At 44.8% G+C, this 24,041-nt stretch overlaps 4 protein-coding genes across 4 annotated transcripts; all 4 read left to right on the forward strand.

Moving 5' to 3' along the window:
* The first annotated feature begins 1,448 nt into the window (after positions 1-1,448).
* LOC115667710 (protein PHOSPHATE-INDUCED 1-like) lies at positions 1,449-2,651 on the forward strand. The gene has a single exon (XM_056316973.1). The coding sequence runs from the start codon at positions 1,558-1,560 to the stop codon at positions 2,521-2,523; it is 966 nt and encodes a 321-aa protein (XP_056172948.1). The 5' UTR covers positions 1,449-1,557; the 3' UTR covers positions 2,524-2,651.
* A 4,110-nt stretch (positions 2,652-6,761) lies between these two features.
* Positions 6,762-7,960, forward strand: LOC115668206 (protein PHOSPHATE-INDUCED 1-like). Its single transcript, XM_030589693.2, has one exon. It carries the CDS (start codon positions 6,816-6,818, stop codon positions 7,779-7,781), a length of 966 nt encoding a protein of 321 aa, XP_030445553.2. The 5' UTR covers positions 6,762-6,815; the 3' UTR covers positions 7,782-7,960.
* A 10,087-nt stretch (positions 7,961-18,047) lies between these two features.
* LOC130139717 (protein PHOSPHATE-INDUCED 1-like) lies at positions 18,048-19,233 on the forward strand. The gene has a single exon (XM_056317303.1). It carries the CDS (start codon positions 18,131-18,133, stop codon positions 19,094-19,096), a length of 966 nt encoding a protein of 321 aa, XP_056173278.1. The 5' UTR covers positions 18,048-18,130; the 3' UTR covers positions 19,097-19,233.
* A 3,351-nt stretch (positions 19,234-22,584) lies between these two features.
* On the forward strand, positions 22,585-23,752 carry LOC130139718 (protein PHOSPHATE-INDUCED 1-like). The gene has a single exon (XM_056317309.1). The coding sequence runs from the start codon at positions 22,649-22,651 to the stop codon at positions 23,612-23,614; it is 966 nt and encodes a 321-aa protein (XP_056173284.1). The 5' UTR covers positions 22,585-22,648; the 3' UTR covers positions 23,615-23,752.
* Positions 23,753-24,041: the final 289 nt, after the last annotated feature.

The following is a 24,041-nucleotide window of genomic DNA, read 5'->3' on the forward strand; positions in this document are numbered from 1 at the left end:
CCCACTCGACGGACCTGCGGAGAGTTTCACCCAGAATCGGAAACAGCAAGAGGGCGAGAGAGATCGAAAGAGGAGGAGACATCGCTCATCCGTTCATAGAATCGGGAAACAGGGGGTGGGAGCGCGAGGGGGAGGGTCGGGAGGGAGGTACGCGGAGGGGTGGTCGCCGAGCTTCCAGACGACGGCGTAGTCCCAGGCCAGGGAGTCGACGACGGGCCTCAGCCATTCCACGGATCTCTGAAGAGCTCTCATGGCGGAAGTACTGCCGACGCCTGCGGCGGCGGCGGTTCCCAGGACAACGAGGCCGAAGCCGACGCCTGCGGCGGCGGCGGGCTCGTCGACGACGCGGAGTCCTCCTGCTGCAGCAGCAACGATGCCGGGACGGCGGGCGCAGAAGGCGGTGATGCCGCGGCGGCGGTTGAATCGCTGAGGCCGGGGCGGTGATGCACGGGGTGTTGCTGGGAAGATGATGAATTCGGGATCCACAACAATGGCATCTCTCTCTATCTCTATCTTTGAATTCATTGTTCGAAACACAAAATCCGCTCCGACCCGACCCGACATGACCCGATCCGATCATGTAGCTTTATCTTATTTGGGTCTTGTCTCGGGTCGGGTCAAACACATATGTCTAATATTTGGGTCGGGTCGGGTATCATGAAAACCCGACCCGACCCGACCCATTGACACCCCTACTTCCAGCCTGGACCGTGGACAATGGACAGTGGACGCTACCCACCCTCTAACGTCTCTCCCTTAGCAACTATCCTTTCCCCTATTTGCCCTTCTCCAGGGCTAATGGGAGAGATCAGCGTAAGGTCACTTTCGTCCATTCAGCTGTTGCTAAGTTGGCCTGCATTGCCCACTTTTTGTTTGAATTTCAGCCCACAGCTAACAAAAAAGAAAGCTATTACTTTTAGTCAAGATTATGAGCCCGACTCAGTATCAGATTCTGTCTCTTTGCAAGCGCGTCCACATCTGCAAATCAATAGGGTTTATATGATCTTTTTATACATATGATTTATTTATGCCTGTTAGTTTAAATTTTTAAGTTGGACTTTTTAAAGATCTGATTGTAAATAAAAAATAAACTTTAATAAAATTTGATATGAATTATCTTGTTGAGGACATCAATAATTACAATAGGTACATTAAGCATTATCGATTTTTGCTGATTTGTTACTTAAAAAGTCGTCTTAAGATCGTAAATGAGGATTGAACGTGTGTAATGGAGCACCGGTAGTCTTTTGCTATCTTGCAGGTGAAGATGCAACTGGGAATTGCAAGACCATCATGAGCTGCCTTGCAAGACCATCATGAGCTGCCCTCCTTTTGTCTATTTCCAAGCAGGTTCGGGCACTTTTAACCCCACTTCTTCGTTCCCCTCTCCGAATTTATTATTATATTATATAGTCGTTATATAAAATAATCAAAGCATCACTCTCGTCCCACCCTTGTATAAATACTCCTCACCACTTCAACACAACCCACAACTCAAACAAAGCGAAGCTACCTCAGCTTTCACCTTTCCTCCCTCTCAGCCCAAACTCAGCTACAATGGCATCGTTCTTCGCTTCGAAGACAGCTCTTCCAAAGCTCTTCCTCGCCCTCTGCCTCCTCCAGATGGCCTCCGCCACGAGGAGGCTGGCCGAGCTGGTCCAAGACCAGTCTCCGCCCATGCAGTACCACAATGGCCCTCTCCTCTCCGGCAAGATCTCCGTCAACCTCATCTGGTACGGCCGCTTCAAGCCCTCCCAGCGCACCATCATGTCCGACTTCGTCAACTCGCTCTCTTCCGACCCTTCGCTGGCTCAGGCCCCTCCTTCCGTCTCTCAGTGGTGGAAGACGGTGGATAAGTACTACAAACTCTCGTCCTCCAAGAGGCGCACTCCTTCGCTCACGCTCTCGCTCGGGAGGCAAGTCCTCGACGAGAGCTACTCGCTCGGCAAGTCCCTCACGAGCAAGCACCTCGTCGAGCTCGCGTCCCGGGGGGAGCAGCGGAACGCCGTCAACGTCGTGCTGACCTCCTTCGACGTGGCCGTCGAGGGGTTCTGCATGAGCCGGTGCGGCACCCACGGCTCCGCCGTCGGTTCTGTCAAGGTAAACGGCCGGAGCTCGAGGTTCGCGTACATCTGGGTGGGCAACTCGGAGACGCAGTGCCCGGGGCAGTGCGCGTGGCCGTACCACCAGCCCCTGTACGGCCCGCAGAGTCCGCCGCTGGTGGCGCCCAACGGCGACGTCGGCGTCGACGGGATGGTGATCAACCTCGCGGGGCTCCTCGCCGGGACCGCCACGAACCCGTTCTCGAACGGGTACTACCAGGGCGAGGCGGGGGCGTCGCTGGAGGTGGCGTCGGCATGCACCGGGATCTACGCCAATGGGGCGTACCCGGGGTTCGCCGGGAACTTGCTGGTGGATGAGGCGACGGGGGCGAGCTACAACGCGCACGGCGTCCACGGGAGAAAGTACCTGGTCCCGGCCCTCTACGATCCGTCCACGTCGTCCTGTACGACGTTGGTGTGAGGGACAGATTGAAACGATGACGTTTAGGCTAGCAGATTGATTCATTCATTTGTTCATTTGTTTTTAGTTGCTCTGTATTATTGTTAATATAGTTAATGGAAGAGGCAAACCGCTTTTATTTGCTACAATTATGCGCCAGTGCAAAGCAAGCGGACTAAGCCACTCTTAATATGAGGATTTCAGCTCTTCACTCAAACTAATCAATAAACTATGCCGGCTAATTACACCTTTTGTGGAAGAAAAAATCAGTACGTAGTGAATATATGCTCTAATTACTTATTAAATTATTGGGGAACAAATGGAGGAGCTTAATCGAGGCCAGAGAAATCCATTATTAATACTAGTCTAGTCATTGGTTATGGCAAAAGGCACGTGGGATGAGAATTCTGACCTTTCTTAGTGAAAATGTTGTACATTACACAAATGTTATATAACTTGACACTAATACCAATTGATTATAGCTTTATGGTTTTTTTTTTTGGTCGGGGCTTTATGGTTTATTGAAATTATTGCTTTTTGGTGCTCAGCGTTGTGGAAATGGTCAGGTTGTTAGAAATGATATCGGAGGCCATTCCTTTAACAGATGTGTAGCTTGTAGATAGATTGGGCTATATATGATTCGTATTAGATGAGGAAAGAGACTGATTGCGGAGTTTGGACAAGGTGTGATGCTCCTCGAAGACCTCTAGGGAGGTGCACATCACTCATCTAGTAGGCTAGTGTTGCAGGGAGATTCGCACAACCAATGGAAAATTGTCAAAACAGTCTTAAATCTATTGCACTTTTATCAATTCAGTTAGGGAAAATACTACCAAAAATTCTAAATTATACCACTTGTGACAAATCTACCCTGAACTTTTTTTTGTAACACGAAAAACTCCAAACTACGCTACTTGTGATAAATTTATCTTGAATTTTTTTTTGTGACACGAAAAACCCCAAACTACACCACTTGTGACACATTTACCCCACAATACTTTGGTCCACGGGCATTTTTTGTCTTTTTCCTTTTTCTTTTTTTTTTCTTTTCTTCTCTCTCTTCCCTCCGCCGGTCATGGCGGAGGGAAGCCGGCGAAGGTTGCCCTCGCCGGCGGCAGGCGAGGGTCGCCCTCGCCGGCGGCAGGCGAGGGTCGCCCTCGCCAGATCCGACGACGGGCGAAGGAGGCCCACCCTCACCCGACGCCGGCGAGGGCAGCCCTCGCCGGCTTCCCTCCGCCATGGCCGGCGGAAGGAAGAGAGAGAAGAAAAGAAAAGAAAAAACAGAAAGAGGAAAAATACGAAAATGCCCATGAATCAAAGTATTGTGGGGTAAATGTGTCACAAGTTGCGTAGTTTGGGGTTTTTCGTGTCACAAAAAAAATTTCAGGGTAAATTTGTCACAAGTGGTATAGTTTGGGATTTTTCGTGTCACAAAAAAAAGTTCAGAGTAAATTTGTCACAAGTGGCATAGTTTGGGATTTTTGGTGGTATTTTCTCATTCAGTTATAAACCTTTTAATTATGCCAATTAAGTCTTAAACCTTCCCACGTTTTGTCAATTAAATCCATTCGGCCAATTATGGCTTGAAATTGTTGACGTGGATGCTAGCAATCGTACGTGGCACAGCTGGAGCTTACATAGATAATTTTTAATAATTTTATTTCGAATTTTTTAAATTAGATTTCCCTTTTTCTTTTCTTCTCTTTTCCTTCTTTACTTTTCTTTTTCTTTTTCTTCCTTTTCTCTTCTTTTTTTTCTTTTCTTTTTTCTTTTTTCCCTCTGTAGGCCATGGCGAGGCTTGGTGGAGGGAAAAGAGAAAAAAAGAAAAAGAAAAGAAGAGAAAAGGAAAAAAAGAAAAAAAAAAGTAAAGATGGAAAAGAAAAGAAAAGAAAAATGGGGAAAAATAAAAAATTATTAAAAAATCGAAAATATTAAAATATTATTAAAAATTATTCACGTTAGTGCTAGTTGACCATACTGGATGTGTTACATAAGACGATCGGCATCCACGTCAGTCAACATTCATCCCCAAAAAGACCACCTTCTTGTATGGCTACACCAAGTATTCCTTTTGGGGGATTTTAGACGTGAATTGGAAAAAAATTTCAGAGGTTGCAAAGGGCTACATCAATTGCTAACATGGCGTGCTTTTTTTACTTATGTCCTATAATAAGATGATATGTGCCCGCTGCATTAGAATAAAAAAAATAGAAAACCAATTTCTCTCTCTTCCTCCTCCATCCTTTGTTCTCGTCCATCCCAACCTGAGTTTTCTTTGCTCCTTCTCTCTATCATCCATGGCTGCAAGATTTGCTTGTCCATGGCTAGCGAGGTGGCTCGGCTCGGTTGCTCAGGGGGTTGCGTTGGCGACTTTGCTGGTGGCGATAGCGAGGAGAGGTTTGCAACTCCAACGAAGCAAAGAAGCTTCCGTCGTCAACATCATTCGTCCATGGACGAGACTTGGAGCTCACCGTCAAAACTCGTGGCTATGGACAATCCGCGATCGCCAGACCTGTCAATGAGGCACCTCGCGAGCCATGGACAGCAAAAGCTTGCAGCCATGGATGATGGAGTATCCCTTTCGGCATCACCCACAGTCGGCCCGAGCCACCCCTTCGGCTCCGTCTTTTTTCTATTGTTCTCTAACCTCCAGATTTGGCATCGCGTCCCTCGTCCATGGCCATCGTCATCTTCACCGGCGTTGCTCTCCAAACCTCCAAATTTGGCCATCCATGGTCGAACGCATTCAGGCTTTGTGTCGCTTGTCCATAAATGTCGTTAGCGTCAAGCAATGCCGGATTGGGCTCCTCTGTGACATTCCTGAATTAACTCGCTGTGGTATTGTGTGTTTTGGCTAGTCCCATACCGAGCTTCACGACTTTGTCATTTGACATATAGGTGGGCACCTTTCCAAGAGGTCACCCATCCTAAGTATGCTCCCACATGAGCATGCTTAATTTTGGAGTTTCAATGCCAAGAATTGCCATTACGTCAAAAGGTGCATTCGTCAGTTAATTCCAGTTTTCACACACACACATATATATATATATATATATATATATATATCATAATCACTCTCCTCCTGTTCGATGCACAATTCAGTTCATTCATGCCCCCTTCGCCATCCTGGAATCCTATTATGAGCCGCTCCTTATCCAGACCCATTGGGCCCGGTGACCACTCCCCTCCCTCATTGGATCGGGTCGTTACAGGCTCTAGATTTAGCCTCGATCTAAAAGTTCAGCCAAATTTGGAGCCATGGCCGCAAGCAACTACGGCTCGTACGGTGCTGGCGCTAGCGGCATTAAACGACAACTAGACTAGAAAGAAAAAAGTGGGTAGAGGAGAAAGAAGAGAAAAGTATAAAGTTATTCTTTTATTTCAACTAATTGAACACATGTGAGTCTATCATTGGACATGAGTAAAAAATGCATGCCACGCCAGCAATTAAGGTGGTGCTTTGCAACCATTGAATATTTTCTCCTTGAATTGAGCCATTTGTTACAAATGTGGCTTGACAACAACAAACTTTCTTAAAATAATCTTATACTTAACAATACTTGATGTGGGAGCTTCTATCATACCATAAGTTAAGCAATTAATCACTTGCATCGATCATTGGATGAAGCCTGTCGTTACATCATACTCCTTCGATTCACCATTGATCCACCGGTAGAAACAACCATTAACAATATCTACAATTCATAGAAACATTCGTGTCATTTGATGATAGACATCGAAGTTTGGGTATGAGATACATGGCATACTCAAGAGAGCTGCATTGCCAGCCAACATAAAATGTGTGTCAACACTTAGCTAACACGCCCATTCTCGACAATTAGCTCCACCACCACCACCACCAACGTGGACCCTCTTCTTGCGACCCAAACAAAGGGCGCTGACCGGTTTTGTCCTTTGTTCTCTCAGTCAAAACAAGGGTCTTGTTCTTCCCTTAGATGTCCAATGCCCTGTAATGAAATGCATAATTGCTGGACAGAGAGCTTTGACCTTGCGCCAACGAAAGCAACTCATTAACAAGCAAACGCGTCAGTCACGCTGGCCTCTCTTGCCTTTACTGCACCACTCTCCTCACTACCATCCTCTCCTTCCTCTCACCTTCCCCCTTTCCTTCATCGTTATCACTCAAATTTATGATTATATTATATAGTCGTAAAATAAAATAATCAAAAGCATCACCCTCATCCCACCCTTGTATAAATACTCATCCTGGCTTCAACACAACCCACAACTTAAACAAAGCGAAGCTACCTCAGCTTTCACCTTTCCTCAGTCTCAGCCCAAACTCAGCTACAATGGCATCGTTCTTGGCTTCTAGGACAGCTCTGCCCAAGCTCTTCCTCGCCCTCTGCCTCCTCCAAATGGCCTCCGCCACGAGGAGGCTGGCCGAGCTGGTCCAAGACCAGTCTCCGCCTATGCTGTACCACAATGGCCCTCTCCTCTCCGGCAAGATCTCCGTCAACCTCATCTGGTACGGCCGCTTCAAGCCCTCCCAGCGCACCATCATGTCCGACTTCGTCAACTCGCTCTCTTCCGACCCTTCGCTGGCTCAGGCCCCTCCTTCCGTCTCTCAGTGGTGGAAGACGGTGGATAAGTATTACCAACTCTCGTCCTCCAAGAGGCGCACGCCTTCGCTCACGCTCTCGCTCGGGAGGCAAGTCCTCGACGAGAGCTATTCGCTCGGGAAGTCCCTCACGAGCAAGCACCTCGTCGAGCTCGCGTCCCGGGGGGAGCAGCGGAACGCCGTCAACGTCGTGCTCACCTCCTCCGACGTGGCCGTCGAGGGGTTCTGCATGAGCCGGTGCGGCTCCCACGGCTCCGCCGTGGGTTCCGTCGAGGTCAACGGCCGGAGCTCGAGGTTCGCGTACATCTGGGTGGGCAACTCGGAGACGCAGTGCCCGGGGCAGTGCGCGTGGCCATACCACCAGCCCCTGTACGGCCCGCAGAGCCCGCCGCTGGTGGCGCCCAATGGCGACGTCGGTGTCGACGGGATGGTGATCAACCTCGCAGGCCTCCTCGCCGGGACAGCGACGAACCCGTTCTCGAACGGGTACTACCAGGGCGAGGCGGGGGCGTCGCTGGAGGTGGCGTCGGCGTGCACCGGGATCTACGCCAATGGGGCGTACCCGGGCTTCGCCGGGAACTTGCTGGTGGATGAGGCGACGGGGGCGAGCTACAACGCGCACGGCGTCGACGGGAGAAAGTACCTGGTCCCGGCTCTCTACGATCCGTCCACGTCGTCCTGTTCGACGTTGGTGTGAGGGAAGTGGAGACAGATAGAAAACGATGACGTTTAGGCTACCAGATTGATTCATTCATTTGTTCATTGGTTTTTAGTTGCTCTATGCTATTGTCAATATAGTTAATGGAAGAGGCAAATCCACTTTTATTTGCTACAATTATGCGCCAGTGCAAAGTAAGCAGACTAATCCACTCTTAATATGAGGATTTCAGCTCTTCACTCAAACTAATCAATAAACTGAGCCGGCTAATTACATCTTTTGTGGAAGAAAAAATCATTACGTAGTGAATGTTTGCTCTAATTATTTATTGAAGTACTGGGGAACAAATGGAGGAGCTTAGGTCGAGGACGCCAGAGAAATCCATTATTAATACTAGTCTAGTCATTGGTTATGGCAAAAGGCACGTGAGATGAGAATTCAGACTTTTCTTAGTGAAAATGCTGTGTATAACACAGATGTTATATAACTTAACACTAATCCCAATTGATTATCGCTTTATGGTTTGTTGAAATTATTGGTTTTAGGGGCTTAGTATTGTGGAAATGGTTAAGTCGTTACAAATGATATCGAAAACAGTTCCTTCGATAAATGTGTAGCTTACGGATAGATTTGCACATATATGATTCAATAGAGAAAGAGACTGATCGAGGAGTTTGGACAAGGTGTGACTCACCTCACAGACCTTTAGGGAGGTGAAGATCCCTCATCTAGTAGGCTAATGTTGAAAGGAGATACGTGCAACTAGAGGTCTAGATCCCTCATCTAGTAGGCTAATGTTGAAAGGAGATACGTGCAACCATTGACGCGCATGTTAATTCTTCAAGTTGGAGAGTATGTAACATCCTAAAGTCTCACATGGCATATAAATGCCCTGTTAAATGACACATCAATTAACATTCATCTCAAAAGATCACCTTCTTATGTGGCTACTCCGAGTATTCCTTTTTGGGGATTTTAGACGTGAATTGGAGAAAATTTTCGTAATTGCAAAGCGTCACGTCAATTGATGACGTGATGTGCATTTTTGACTCATGTCCTATAATAAGATGACATGTGTCCGTTAAGTTGGAATAAAAAAATAAAATAAAAAACCAATTTATCTCTTTTTCCTCCTTATTGACACCTAAATTTTGACACTCCTTCAGTAATTCATTGCATAGAAAAATTAGGGATCGACATCGGCCCCTAGATAAAAAAAAATTAGTTAAATTGCATATAGATATTATGATCATTTGCATTAGTAGTTAGGCTCATATAATTTCATTTGCATTGGACCGGTGATGGACTTACTTAAATGGTTCTAAGCTTAATTTATGCTAACTGGACTAAGCCCATAGTGTGAGAAAATTCTGTCCAACCCATGAGTATTACAAGAGCTGAAATTTTCCCATTGGATAATTGAGCAATTAATCTTGATTATAATTCAAATCTTGAAAGATAATTGTTCGATTTGATTTGATATTATCTGGATTCTAAGAGATAATAAAAGTTTCATATCAGTAAAGTGTATCTCTTAGAATTTAAAATTGGAAATTTTAATCTAAACCTAGTACTATATAAAGGGACATCCATTCACGTTTGGAGAAGGCCGCGCATATTGAATACATGGCCACAGAAGTGAGAGGGAGTGAGAGCAAGAATAAGAGGGAGAGAGTTGGTCGTGCACGTGCCCGCCTCACAGTCGCGCCGCCTCGTGACCGCGCCGCCGTCACCGCGCTGCCTCGCTGCCACATCGGCGCGCTACCTCATGCCTACCGCGGTTCACGCCGCTGTTCCCGCACCAACGTCGTGCTGCCAGCGGCTCCTCCCGCCATGCCCATGCCCGTGCTTAGCCGTTGCCCCCGGTGTTGTCCCTCTGCTGCGCCACACCTGCTGCCGCCCCGCTCCGCGACGTCCAACTACGCTTGTGACGACGAAGTTGCCCTTGATTCTGCACCGAGAAATTTGCAGCTACTCCGTCCCGTGATCGACGACGTTGCTGCGCTAGCGTCACACTGACCACCCCTTTGTGCTCTCCGTGATAAATTTGTTCTTGTGCCTGTGCAGATTAAAGGAAAATTCCAAGCGGTGGTCAAGAGGGCTTTAATGAAGTTGGATTAAAAAAATAGTAATTGTCACTTGGAGATTTCTGGTCGTGTCCGAAAATACCAACGTAGCCCCCACCGAGCATGGAGTCCACGCAACTAGGGCACCATCACGATCAGCCTGGCCGTGTCGCCTCCGTGAACCTTCCACACCACGAACTGTTGCAAGCTAGCTGAGGCCGAGAATCATGAGCACCACCGCGAGCCAAGCCGGTCCTTGTCGAGCTGCCGTCGACTGCCCGCCGTCGGTCACCGTCCCGATCCGCTGCGAATTCAAATTTGGAAATGTTATCCGCAAAATAGATAATAAACTTTATCCGATTTGATTTGAATATTTAATTTCTAATCACGAATTGATTTTATTGGGATCCTAGGCATTATCCAATTAGGGTGTTATCGATATGAGTTGATTTAATTACTAATTTGATCTGTAAAGATATCGGATCATTTTTTTAATTATTTCAACTTAATATTGGATAACTGTTTTTTTTTGGTAAGTTAATATTGGATAACTGTTGTGTCTAAAGATTACAATAATCTTTAATTTAACCCGTGAGACGATGGGTTATTTTTTAGATTAACGTAATTTTTATTTGAAATTTTCGTGGATTGCACATGTGGATTAGGTAAGGCTTTATCTTTGGTTTGGATAACTGTTATGTTTTAAAAATGTCAAAAAAAATACAAAAAAATTACTTGCTAGGTTTAATAAGATTGTTAGAAAACATTACTTGTTTAAATAGGATTGCAAATTAGGGTAAATTCTAGAATTAGAATAGATTTTAGATATGCTTTTCCATAATATATAGGTTTTTAGATAATGCTTGCATGTTTAATAATATTGCATGTTTTGAATAGTTTTCCAAGATGGGATAGGGTTTAGTTCGAATTAATCCCTAAACTAGATTAGATAATTATTTTTTTTAGATAGTTCAATTGGGGTATTTATTAATTCAAAATTTTAATAAAAATACCAAAAATATCATATGCATGTTAGGAAATCGCATGTCATGTAGATTAGACTTCATATCAAGATAAAAGAAAACCTCAAAAATATTTGATTGTTTTAGTGTGATCGATTTCTTTACTTTCTTGCAATTTGCTTGCTTTGTTATTTTAGTGTTAATTTCATTGATTGTGCACCCGCATAATCACCTATTGCATGTTAGTGGATAAGTTAAAATCAATTCAAGTTGCCCGTTAAAATATTTTTTAAAAATAAAAGAGAAAAGGTACCGAAAGGGCATTAGATTAATCTAGTGTAACCAAATCTCCGAATCCATAATCTCTGGTTCATAGAAGTAAAGTAGAACTCCCGATACTTTACTTGGGTTTTTAATCGACCCACCAAAAATAGATTAGTGGCGACTCCTAATTAAAATGATCTTGCATGTTAAGAACTTAAATCATAAGTTGCAAATTAGTATGGGCTTGGGAAAGCCCGAGTTAGGTTTAAACTTAGTAATCCATTAATCGAACCCCTAGGTGATGCACCCGAGGTTAGGTCGCGACATGCCTCCATCATTTGTTCTCCTCCATCCCAGCCTAAGTTTTCTTTGCTCCATGTCTCCATCATCCATGGCTACAAGATTGGCTCGTCCATGGCTCGCGAGGTGACTCGAGTTAAATGCTCAAGGGGCAGTGCCGGCGACTTCGTTGGTGGCGACAGCGAGGGGAGGTCTGCAACTCCAACAAAGCAAAAAAGCTTCAATTGTCGACATCATTCGTTCATGTATGAGATTTGGAACTAACTATCAAAACTTGCGGCCATGGACAATCCGTAGTCGCCAGCTAAGTAGCATCGACACGCTTGGTAGGCGTCCGTGTCGGTGTTCGACACGTGTCGCGTGTCCGACACGCTTCGACACGCTCGGACGCGCGATCGACACGCTCGGACACGCGGTCAACGAGTGTTGGAGATCCGACACGCGGTCAAAGAGAGAGAAAATATTTGGTGAGATTGCAAAGAGAGAGATGATGGTGCCCATTTATCTATGCTATCGTTCAGATGCAGCACAGCAAGAATAACACTAAAAGTAGGTTGTGGAAGCATTTATCTTAGAGACTGAGACCACTGGGAGTTTTCTCGGAGGGCTTTCCGCTTTGTGAATGTTGAATTCCTTGTCGAGAGCTATGTATGGTGAGAGTCGATTTGTTTGCTGTCGCCGCTATCTTTGTCGAATCGCACGATTGGTTTTTGGGCCGCTATTTGGGCTTTTCAGTTTTCACTTTTCACAGCATGTTGTCTGTTAATTGCTTTGCCGAGGCGGCTCGCTGTCTGACTTTAGCTTTGATATCTGCTTGTTTCGTGTTTATATTCGTCTTGGGAGTTCGAAATTACTTTTAGTTTGCGATGATTCTACTTGTTTATTGACCTAATTTGAATAATGTGCCTAATGTCCTGTGTTTTGATGAATGACTAGTTGTGATTTGCATTGCAATATCTTTTATTTAAGAATTTGATATAGTTTTTTCAGTCTATGGATATGCTCGAACTTCTCTATCTTGCTTTCTCTTGCCCTTTGTTGAAATGTTGGCCCTTCACTCGCAAATTTGATAGAATAATTATTATATCAATATGTGTTTATTTGTAGTATATATTTACCTTAGAAATGCAATTATTGCAAAAAGGATTTTAGGAGTTCATACACGAGAGTGAGGGCCCATTTGTTGATGATAAGTGGAAAAGGAATTGGAAGATGTAGAAAAGTAGAAAAAAAAGATCTTTTAGAGATGGAAAGATTAGATGAAGAGGTCAATACTAGAATAGCGAATCTTGCGCCTAAAAATGTACCTTTGCCCTCTTCGAGTTTATCAATTAGTGGTGGTGGTGGTGGTGGGATGAATTCATCCTTTGACCCCGAAAAAAGGAAGATTGGAAGTAGTAGTGGTAGTGAAGGGTCGCTTGAGAAGGCATTCAACATGACTCAATGGAAACATTTAGATTATGAGATTCCTAGGATGTTTTATTCGGGGGTATTGCCGTTTAACCTAGCAAGGAACCCTTACTTTCAATCCGCTTTTACTTATGCCGCTAATCATAATATTGTCGGGTATGTACCACCGAAATATAATTTGTTAAGGACCACTTTGTTGCAAAAAGAGAAGGCAAATATTAATAGGTTGTGTGCACCTATTAGAGATATGTAGAGGGAGAAGGGTGTAAGTGTTGTGAGTGATGAATGGATTGACTCACAAAGGAGACCACTTATTAATTTTATGGCGGTATCGGATGGAAAACCTATGTTTATAAAATCGGTTGATTGTTCGGGAGAAAGAAAGGATATGCATTTCATTTTTAACTTGTTGAAAGAAGTAATCAATGAGATTGGCCATGAGAATGTGGCTCAAGTAATTACGGATAATGCGTCAAATTGTAAGGGTGCGGAACAACTCATTGAGTAAGAATTTCCATCTATTGTTTGGACGCCTTGTGTGGTGCACACCCTTAATCTAGCTTTGAAGAACATTTGTGCCGCAAAGAATGTGGAGAGTAATCAAGTAATTTATGATGAATGTAGTTGGATTTTAGAGATTGTTGATGAAGTTATGAAAATCAAACATTTCATCATAAACCATTCCATGAGATTAGCAATATACAATGAATTTGTTAACTTGAAGTTGCTTTCCGTAGCGGATACACGTTTTGTTTTGATGATTGTGATGCTTAGAAGGTTTAAGTTGATAAAAAGTGGTCTTCAAAGCAAGGTCATTTGTGACAAATGGAATATCTATCGAGATGATAATCAAGGGAGGGCTAAGTTTATCAAGGAGAAGGTGTTGGATGATTTTTGGTAGGATTCAATTAATTATATACTTTCCTTTACGGCTCCTATTTATGACATGCTTAGAATTTGTGACACCGACAAGCCTTGTCTTCACTTAGTTTATGACATGTGGGATTCAATGATTAAAAAAGTGAAGAAAGCTATATATGAGCATGAAGTGAAAAGGCTAAATGAGGAGTCTACATTTTATGAGGTGGTTCATACAATTCTTGTGGATCGTTGGACTAGAAACAACACTCCATTTTATTACTTGGCACATGCCTTGAATCTTAGGTAAGTTCTACAATTGTATGAAATTAGTACTTTATTAGTTATTCTTTCTTTGACATGATAATATAATACCCCTCTTACTTATTATGGTCTTCTATTTTTATTTTAAATAAGGTACTATAGTAATCAATGGCTTAATGAAGATCCTTCTCGAGTTTCTCCATACAAGGATAACAAGGTCATCCAAGAGAGGAAAAAATGCTTTAGGAAATACTTTCCTAACTTGGATGAGCGAACCAAGGTGAATTTGGAGTATGTAGATTTTGCGTACAAAAATGGGGAGTTCAGAGAATTTAATTCCATTCAAAGTCGGTATTCTATGGATCCTAAAGCTTGGTGGGTTATTCATGGTGGAAGTGCACCTATGCTTCAAAGCATAGCCTTAAAGCTTCTTTATGCAGTCGGTGAAGAGAAATAAGATGACCCCAAAACGTGCAGAAGATTTGGTTTTCATTCATAATAATCTCCGTTTTCTATCATGAAAAAGCTCACAATATACACAAGGATAGACCAAGATGTGAAATATCGGTGGAGATGCATTTGACATGTTTGAAGATGTTGGAGTGCTTGAAGTTGCGAGTCTTTCACTTGATGAACCGGAGATGGAGTCCGATGTATTTTTAGAAGAAGTGGATGATGTAGATGAATAACTTCTTGTTATATTTGATGATGAAATGTGGATTGTTTTTTTGTTTTTGACTTCTTTTTCATTTGCCTTGTTGGTTGGGTCAATGAAGTGTTCTGGGGAAGGTGCTGATGCAGAAAGATTGGGTTCGGTGGTATCAATGCTTTCACTTTGTAAGACTTTGCTGCTGCTTCTTAACTTTGTGAATTCATGAATCTAGGGTGGATATTTGCTCTTTGGAAATGACCTGTTACTTTCTGCTGTGGAAGCTAACTGTGCCAATGTATGGAACTTTGTCATGAGCAAATGATTCAACACTTGTTCGGCCTTCGATTCGACCACTGACCCTTGTTTCAGCCTTTGACAAGGATTGGCACAATGCCTCTTAGCCTACTACATCATGGTCTTGTCTTATTATTTATTTATTTATGGATTTGAATCAAATTAATTTATCATGTATATATAAAAATATACTTTTAATATACAACGTGTCCGAACGTGTCGGAATTCTGTAATTTTTGAGAAATAACGTATCGTGTCGTGTCGTGTCGTGTGTCGCGTGTCGGTGCTACTTAGGTCGCCAGATCTGTGAATGAGGCGCCTCGCGAGCCTTGGACAAGTAAAGGTGGTAGCCATGGATGATGGAGGACCCCTTCCGGCATCGCTTGCAATCAGCCCAAGCCACCCTTCCAGCTCCATCTTTTTTTGTTTTATTTTAACCTCCATATCTGGCATCGCATCCCTTGTCCATGGCCGTCGTCACCTTCGCCTGCGTCGCTCTCCAAATCTCTAGATCTTGCCATCCATGGCTGAATGCGTTCAGGTGTCGTGCCACTTGTCTATGGTTGTCGTTAGTGTCGAGCAATGCCGGCCAAGAAGACTCCTGAACGCGGCACTGGTGGCCATGGATGACGGCTAGACTGGAAAGAAAAAAGTGGGTGGAGGAGAAAGAAGAGAAAAGTGAATAGCTATTTTTTTATTCCAACTCAGAGAACATGTGTCAGTCTATTATTGGACATAAGTAAAAACGCATACCGCATCAGCAATTGATGTGACGCTTTGCAACCACTGAATATTTTCTTGCGTGAACTGAGTCATTTGTTACAAATGTGGCTTGACAACAACAAACTTTCTTATTTTTGAATAAATTAATCTGAAACTTAACTACACTCGAGGTGGGAACTTCTATCATACCTTAAGCTAAGCATTTAGTCACTTATATCAATCATTGGATGAAGCCCATTGTTGCATCATACTCGTTCAATGCACCATTGATCCATTGGTAGAAATAACCGTTAACAATGTCTACAATTCATAGGAAATTTCGTGTCGTTTGATGATGATAGGCATTGAAGTTTGGACCCGAGATACATGGCTTACTCAAGAGTGCTGCATTGCCAATCATCATAAAATGTGGATTAGTACTTAGCTAACACGGCCATTCTCGACATTTAGCTCCACCACAACCACCAACTGGCATGTCCTCCTCTTGCGACCCAAATGAAGAGCACTTACTGGTTTTGTCCTTGTTCTCTTAGTCAAAACAAGAGTCTTGTTCTTCCCTTGGCTGTCTAAATGCCCTATAATGAAATGCATAATTGCTGGACCGAGAGATTCGACGTTGCGCCAACGAAAGCAATTTATAAACAGGCAAACGCGTCAACTCACGCTGCCCTCTCTTGCCTTTACTTCACCACTCTCTCCTCACTACCATCCTATCACCTTCCCCCTTTCCTTCATCCTCGTCACTCAAATCTAACTTCATTTCTCTCGCTCAGGTACATTCTAAGGGCTCTAATCGACCTTCTCTTTCTCCCTCCCGCCCATCACATTGATCGCATCAGTGTGTTCTATTTTGGGTAATCTTCTTAAAGAGGTTTTTGTATGTGCATGTTATTTTTTTTGTATAGACATATTCACTTTGTGGTCTTTCTACGATCCATTGCCGTGGATTGTTAGACTAAAGAGGTGAATCACGAAAACTGAATCTAGGTGTAAACCCAGTTGGATCTTCGTTCAAGAAAATGATATAAGTTGACCTTGAGGGGATCCTGTTTTTATTTTGACTATTGAGTGTAACAAAATCTCAATTGGATCATGGATTGAGTTAAGCACTTTTTTGGGTCCAAAGTCTTGAAGTTTCCTAGTGTAATTCGAGCAGATTTCAACACAATTACTTCTAAAAATTTTCCTCTAGTTCAACTATCTAACACGTTCACACTGCACAAAAAAGAAGAAGCAAAACTAAGCTCTCTCTATCAGTTTGCCCAAGCCTAACAATGCCATGCCACCAACGCCTTCAACCAACACCCGATATCATCTGCCTCTAGTCATCACCACCTAGAAAAACTCCCGTGTGCACCGGAATCATATAGGCCCATTCGATCTCATCCTTTGAAAGTTGCGAGTCACGCTTAAGATCAAGTGGCCTCATGTCAATTCTGGTGCTCTTTGGAATGGCTCCACCCCCTCGATTTTGAATTATATTGATGAGATGCGTTATCTGTCAATGTGATTTACATATTCTTTATATATATATGATTTATATGATTTATGTATATGAAATATCTCATATCACTTGATAACGAGGCTTATATATGTATCTCCTTTCATCGCCCGCGTGAAGACGGAACTGGGAATTGCAAGGGTAATGTTATCCAGCTGGGCGCGGGCCGAGGCTGGTGCCCGTGTTCGGTCCGCACTTTCCCAGAAATTAAAGGGCAACATTTCAAACTTCCAGCCTGGACTGAAAACAGCGGACCCTACCCACCCACCCTCCTCCAACGTATCTTGCTTAGCCACTTTCTTTCCCCCTATTTGCCCTTCTCTCCAAGGCTAATGAGAAATATCAGCGTAAGGTCAGTTTCGTCCATTCAGCTGTAGCGAAGCTGGACTGCATTGCCTACTTTTTTTTTTGAATTTCAGCTCACGGCTCACAAAAAGGAACTATTATTTTTAGTCTGGATTTGTAGCGCGACTCAAAGTCGAGTCATGTCCCTTACGTCCACTTCAGTCAGTCAAATTTTCACATGCTACGCTTAGTCTAATTTACATTTGAGATGAGTGTTTAAATATCTCACGTCACTTAATAATAAGATTTACATATATAATTTTTTTTCATATGTCAATTTAAAACGGTATGATAGTAAGTAAAAAAAAATTCAATAAAATTTGGAATGAATTATCTCGTTGAGGAGATCAATAATTACAATAGGTACATTGAGCATTATCATTTTTGCTGATTTGTTATTTAAAAAGTGGTCTTAAGATCGTAAATGATGATTGAACGTGTGTGTAATGGAGCACTAGTAGTCTTTTGCCATCTTGCTGGTGAAGATGCAAAACTGGGAATTGCAAGACCATCATGAGCTGCCCTCCTTTTGTCTCTTTCCAAGCAGGTTCGGGCACTTTAACACTTCTTCGTTCCCCCTCGTATTTATTATTATATTATATAGTCGCAAAATAAAATAATCAAAAGCATCACCCTCATCCCACCCTTGTATAAATACTCATCCTGTCTTCAACACAACCCACAACTTAAACAAAGCGAAGCTACCTCAGCTTTCACCTTTCCTCAGTCTCAGCCCAAACTCAGCTACAATGGCATCGTTCTTGGCTTCTAGGACAGCTCTTCCAAAGCTCTTCCTCGCCCTCTGCCTCCTCCAGATGGCCTCCGCCACGAGGAGATTGGCCGAGCTGGTCCAAGACCAGTCTCCGCCCATGCTGTACCACAATGGCCCTCTCCTCTCCGGCAAGACCTCCGTCAACCTCATCTGGTACGGCCGCTTCGAGCCCTCCCAGCGCACCATCATCTCCGACTTCGTCACCTCGCTCTCTTCCGACCCTTCGCTGGCTCAGGCCCCTCCTTCCGTCTCTCAGTGGTGGAAGACGGTGGATAAGTACTACAAACTCTCGTCCTCCAAGAGGCGCACGCCTTCGCTCACGCTCTCGCTCGGGAGGCAAGCACTCGACGAGAGCTACTCGCTCGGGAAGTCCCTCACGAGCAAGCACCTCGTCGAGCTCGCGTCCCGGGGCGAGCAGCGGAACGCCGTCAACGTCGTGCTCACCTCCTCCGACGTGGCCGTCGAGGGGTTCTGCATGAGCCGGTGCGGTACCCACGGCTCCGCCGTCGGTTCCGTCAAGGTCAACGGCCGGAGCTCGAGGTTCGCGTACATCTGGGTGGGCAACTCGGAGACGCAGTGCCCGGGGCAGTGCGCGTGGCCGTACCACCAGCCCCTGTACGGCCCGCAGAGCCCGCCACTGGTGGCGCCCAACGGCGACGTGGGCGTCGACGGGATGGTGATCAACCTCGCAGGCCTCCTCGCCGGGACAGCCACGAACCCGTTCTCGAACGGGTACTACCAGGGCGAGGCGGGGGCGTCGCTGGAGGTGGCGTCGGCGTGCACCGGGATCTACGCCAATGGGGCGTACCCGGGCTTCGCCGGGAACTTGCTGGTGGATGAGGCGACGGGGGCGAGCTACAACGCGCACGGCGTCCACGGGAGAAAGTACCTCGTCCCGGCTCTCTACGATCCGTCCACGTCGTCCTGTTCGACGTTGGTGTGAGGGAAGTGGAGACAGATAAAAAACGATGACGTTTAGGCTACCAGATTCATTCATTCATTTGTTCATTGGCTTTTAGTTGCTCTGTATTATTGTCAATATAGTTAATGGAAGAGGCAAACCACTTTTATTTGCTACAATTATGCGCCAGTGCAAAGCAAGCGGACTAATCCACTCTTAATCTGAGGATTTCAGCTCTTCACTCACACTAATCAATAGACTAATTACACCATTTGTGGAAGAAAAAATAATTACTTAGTGAATGTATGCTCTAATTACTCATTAAATTATTGGGGAACAAATGGAGGAGCTTAATCGAGGGCGCGAAAGAAACCATTATTAACTTAAGTTATGGCAAAAGGCACGTGGGACGAGAATTCTGACCTTTAAAATGTTGTATATTACACAAATGTTATATAACTTAACACTGGTCCCAATTGATTATAGCTTTATGGTTTTTATTTTTGGTCGGCGCTTTATGGTTTATTGAAATTATTGCTTTTACGTGCTTAGCGTTGTGGAAATGGTCAAGTTGTTATAAATGACATCAGAGATCATTCCTTCATTAGATGTGTAGCTTGTAGATGGATTGGGCCATATATGATTCGAATTCGATGAGGAAAGAGACTGATTGAAGAGTTTGGACAAGGAGTGACACTCCTCAAAGACCTCTAGGCAGGCGAATATCACTCATCTAGTAGGTCAGTGTTGCAGGGAGATTCGCGCAACCATTGGAAAATCGTCCAAACAGTCTTAAACCTATCGCACTTTTATCAATTCGATTATAAACTTTTTAATTATGCCAATTAAGTATTAAACCTTCCCACGTTTTGTCAATTAAGTCCATTCTGTCCATTATGGCCGGAAATTGCTGACGTGGACATCGACAGTCGTAAGTGACACAGCCGACGCTGACTTGGACAATTTTTAATAAATTTTTTTTGAATTCTTTTTATTAGTTTCCCTTTTTCCTTTTCTTCACTTTTCCTTCTTTACTTTTCTTTTTTTTTTCTTTTCTTTTTTCTTTTTTCCCTCTGCAGGCCATTGGCGAGGCTTGGTGGAAGGAAAAGATAAAAAAGAAAAAGAAAAGAAAGAAGAGAAAAGGAAAAAAATGAAAAAAAGTAAAGATGGAAAAGAAACGAAAAGAAAATAGAGAAAAATAAAAAAATATTAAAAAATCGAAAATATTAAAATATTATTAAAAATTATCCACGTGAGTGCTAGTTGGCCATGCTGAATGTGTTACATAAGACGATCGGCATCTACATCAGTTCACATTCATCCCCAAAAAGACCACCTTCTTGTATAGCTACACCAAGTATTCCTTTTGGGGGATTTTAGACGTGAATTGGAAAAAAATTTCAGTGGTTACAAAGCATTTTTTTTTTTTACTTATGTCCTATAATAAGATGACTTGTGTATGCTGAATTGGAATAAAAAAAATAAAAAACCAATTTCTCTCTCTTCCTCCTCCATCCTTTGTTCTCGTCCATCCCAGCCTGAGTTTTCTCTGCTCCTCTCCATCATCCATGGCTGCAAGATTTGCTTGTCCATGGCTTGCGAGGTGGCTCGGCTCGATTGCTTAGGGGGTAGCGTCGGCGACTCTGGTGGCAATAGCGAGGGGAGGTTTGCAACTCCAATGAAGCAAAGAAGCTTCCGTTGTCAACATCATTTGTCCAGGGACGAGATTTGGAGCTCGCCGTCAAAACTCGCGGCTATGGACAATCTACGATCGCTAGATCTGTGGATGAGGCACCTCGCGAGCCATGGACAAGAAAAGCTTGCAGCCATGGATGATGGAGTATCCGTTTCGGGGTCACCCACAGTCGGCCCAAGCCACCCCTTCGGCTCCGTCTTTTTTCTAATTTTCTCCAACCCCCAAATTTGGCATCGCATCCCTCATCCATGGCCATCATCACCTTCGCCGCCATTGCTCTCCAAATCTCCAAATTTGGCCATCCATGGCCAAATGCATTCAGGCTTTGTGTCGCTTGTCCATAAATGACGTCAGCGTCGAGCAATGCCGGAAGGGGCGGTTCTGTGACATCCCTGAATTAATTCGCTGTGGTATTGTCCGCTTTGGCCAGTCTCATACCAAGCCTCACGGTTTTGTTTTTCGGCATACAGCTGGGAACTTTTTCAGGAGGTCACCCATCCTAGGTGTGCTTCCATCTAAGCATGCTTAAGTTTGGAGTTCCAAAGCTAAGTATTGCCATTACGTTAAAAGGTACCTCTGTTAGTTAATTATAGTTTTCACACATATATCTCAGAATCGCTCTCCTCTTGTTCGGTGCACAATTCAGTTTATTCCTGCCCCTTTCACCATCCCGGAAGCCTACTGGGAGCTGCTCCTTGTCCCAGTCCACTGGGCCCGGTAACCACTCCCCACCCTCGTCGAACCAGGTTGTTACAAGCTCCAGATCTGGCCTCGATCTGTAAGTTTGGCCAGATTTGGAGATCTAGAGCCATGGCCGCAAGCAACAACGGCTCGTATGGTGCTAGCGCCAGCGGCCTCAAACGACGATTAGACTGGAAAGAAAAAAGTGGGTGAAGAAGAAAGAACAAAAAAAGTATAAAGTTATTCTTTTTTTCAAACTAATCGAACACATGTGAGTCTATCATTGTACATGAGTAAAAAATGCATGCCACATCAGCAATTAAGATGATGCTTTGCAACCACTGAATATTTTTTCTGTGAATCGAGTCATTTGTTACAAATGTGGCTTGACTACAACAAACTTTCTTATTATCAAATAAAATAATCTTATACTTAACATCACTCGATGTGGGAGCTTCTATCATACCATAAGTTAAGCAATTAATCACTTACATCGATCATTGGATGAAGCCCGTCGTTACATCATACTCCTTTAATTCACCGTTGATCCACCGATAGAAACAATCATTAATAATATTTACAATTCACAAGAAAATTCGAGTCATTTGATGATAGACATCGAAGTTTGGGCGTGAGATCCATGGCATACTCAAGAGAGCTGCATTGCCAACCAACATAAAATGTGTATCAGCATTTAGCTAACTCGCCCATTCTCGACAATTAGCTCCACCACCACCACCACCACCCAACAACAACAACAACAACAACGTGGACCCTCTTCTTGCGACCCAAACAAAGGGCGCTGACCGGTTTTGTCCGTGTTCTCTCAGTCAAAACAAGGGTCTTGTTCTTCCCTTAGCTGTCCAATGCCCTGTAATGAAATGCATAATTGCTGGACAGAGAGCTTTGACCTTGCGCCAACGAAAGCAATTCATTAACAAGCAAACGCGTCAGTCACGCTGGCCTCTCTTGCCTTTACTGCACGACTTTCCTCACTACCATCCTCTCCTTCCTCTCACCTTGCCCCTTTCCTTCATCGTTATCACATCAAATTTATTATTATATTATATAGTCGCAAAATAAAATAATCAAAAGCATCACCCTCATCCCACCCTTGTATAAATATTCATCCTGGCTTCAAAACAGCCCACAACTTAAACAAAGCGAAGCTACCTCAGCTTTCACCTTTCCTCAGTCTCAGCCCAAACTCAGCTACAATGGCATCGTTCTTGGCTTCTAGGACAGCTCTTCCAAAGCTCTTCCTCGCCCTCTGCCTCCTCCAGATGGCCTCCGCCACGAGGAGATTGGCCGAGCTGGTCCAAGACCAGTCTCCGCCCATGCTGTACCACAATGGCCCTCTCCTCTCCGGCAAGATCTCCGTCAACCTCATCTGGTACGGCCGCTTCAAGCCCTCCCAGCGCACCATCATCTCCGACTTCGTCACCTCGCTCTCCTCCGACCGTTCGCTGGCTCAGGCCCCTCCTTCCGTCTCTCAGTGGTGGAAGACGGTGGATAAGTACTACAAACTCTCGTCCTCCAAGAGGCGCACGCCTTCGCTCACGCTCTCGCTCGGGAGGCAAGCACTCGACGAGAGCTACTCGCTCGGGAAGTCCCTCACGAGCAAGCACCTCGTCGAGCTCGCGTCCCGGGGCGAGCAGCGGAACGCCGTCAACGTCGTGCTCACCTCCTCCGACGTGGCCGTCGAGGGGTTCTGCATGAGCCGGTGCGGCACCCACGGCTCCGCCGTCGGTTCCGTCAAGGTCAACGGCCGGAGCTCGAGGTTCGCGTACATCTGGGTGGGCAACTCGGAGACGCAGTGCCCGGGGCAGTGCGCGTGGCCGTACCACCAGCCCCTGTACGGCCCACAGAGCCCGCCACTGGTGGCGCCCAACGGCGACGTCGGCGTCGACGGGATGGTGATCAACCTCGCAGGCCTCCTCGCCGGGACAGCCACGAACCCGTTCTCGAACGGGTACTACCAGGGCGAGGCGGGGGCGTCGCTGGAGGTGGCGTCGGCGTGCACCGGGATCTACGCCAATGGGGCGTACCCGGGGTTCGCCGGGAACTTGCTGGTGGATGAGGCGACGGGGGCGAGCTACAACGCGCACGGCGTCCACGGGAGAAAGTACCTGGTCCCGGCTCTCTACGATCCGTCCACGTCGTCCTGTTCGACGTTGGTGTGAGGGAAGTGGAGACAGATAGAAAACGATGACGTTTAGGCTACCAGATTCATTCATTCATTTGTTCATTTGTTTTTAGTTGCTCTGTATTATTGTCAATATAGTTAATGGAAGAGGCAAACCACTTTTATTTGCTACAAATTATGCGCCAGTGCAAAGCAAGCGGACTAATCCACTCTTAATCTTTGCATTTCAGCTCTTCACTCACACTAATCAATAAATCAGCGGTCTAATTACACCATTTGTGGAAGAAAAAATCATTACGTAGTGAATGGATGCTCTAATTACTTATTAAGTTATTGGGGGAACAAATGGAGGAGTTTAGGTCGAGGGCGCGAGAGTAATCCATTATTGATACCGGTCTTGTCATTTGTTATGGCAAAAGGCACGGGGACGAGAATTCTGACTTTTCTTAGTGAAAATGCTGTAT

Source organism: Syzygium oleosum, unplaced genomic scaffold (assembly GCF_021117445.2).
Source record: "Syzygium oleosum isolate NSW1041296 unplaced genomic scaffold, Sole_v2.1 Sole_v2.13, whole genome shotgun sequence".
Lineage (NCBI taxonomy): Eukaryota > Viridiplantae > Streptophyta > Magnoliopsida > Myrtales > Myrtaceae > Syzygium > Syzygium oleosum.

Bases quoted from the DNA above. Each gene is read 5' to 3' on its own strand.
- LOC115667710 (XM_056316973.1), top strand. From the start codon at position 1,558: ATGGCATCGTTCTTCGCTTCGAAGACAGCTCTTCCAAAGCTCTTCCTC.
- LOC115668206 (XM_030589693.2), top strand. From the start codon at position 6,816: ATGGCATCGTTCTTGGCTTCTAGGACAGCTCTGCCCAAGCTCTTCCTC.
- LOC130139717 (XM_056317303.1), top strand. From the start codon at position 18,131: ATGGCATCGTTCTTGGCTTCTAGGACAGCTCTTCCAAAGCTCTTCCTC.
- LOC130139718 (XM_056317309.1), top strand. From the start codon at position 22,649: ATGGCATCGTTCTTGGCTTCTAGGACAGCTCTTCCAAAGCTCTTCCTC.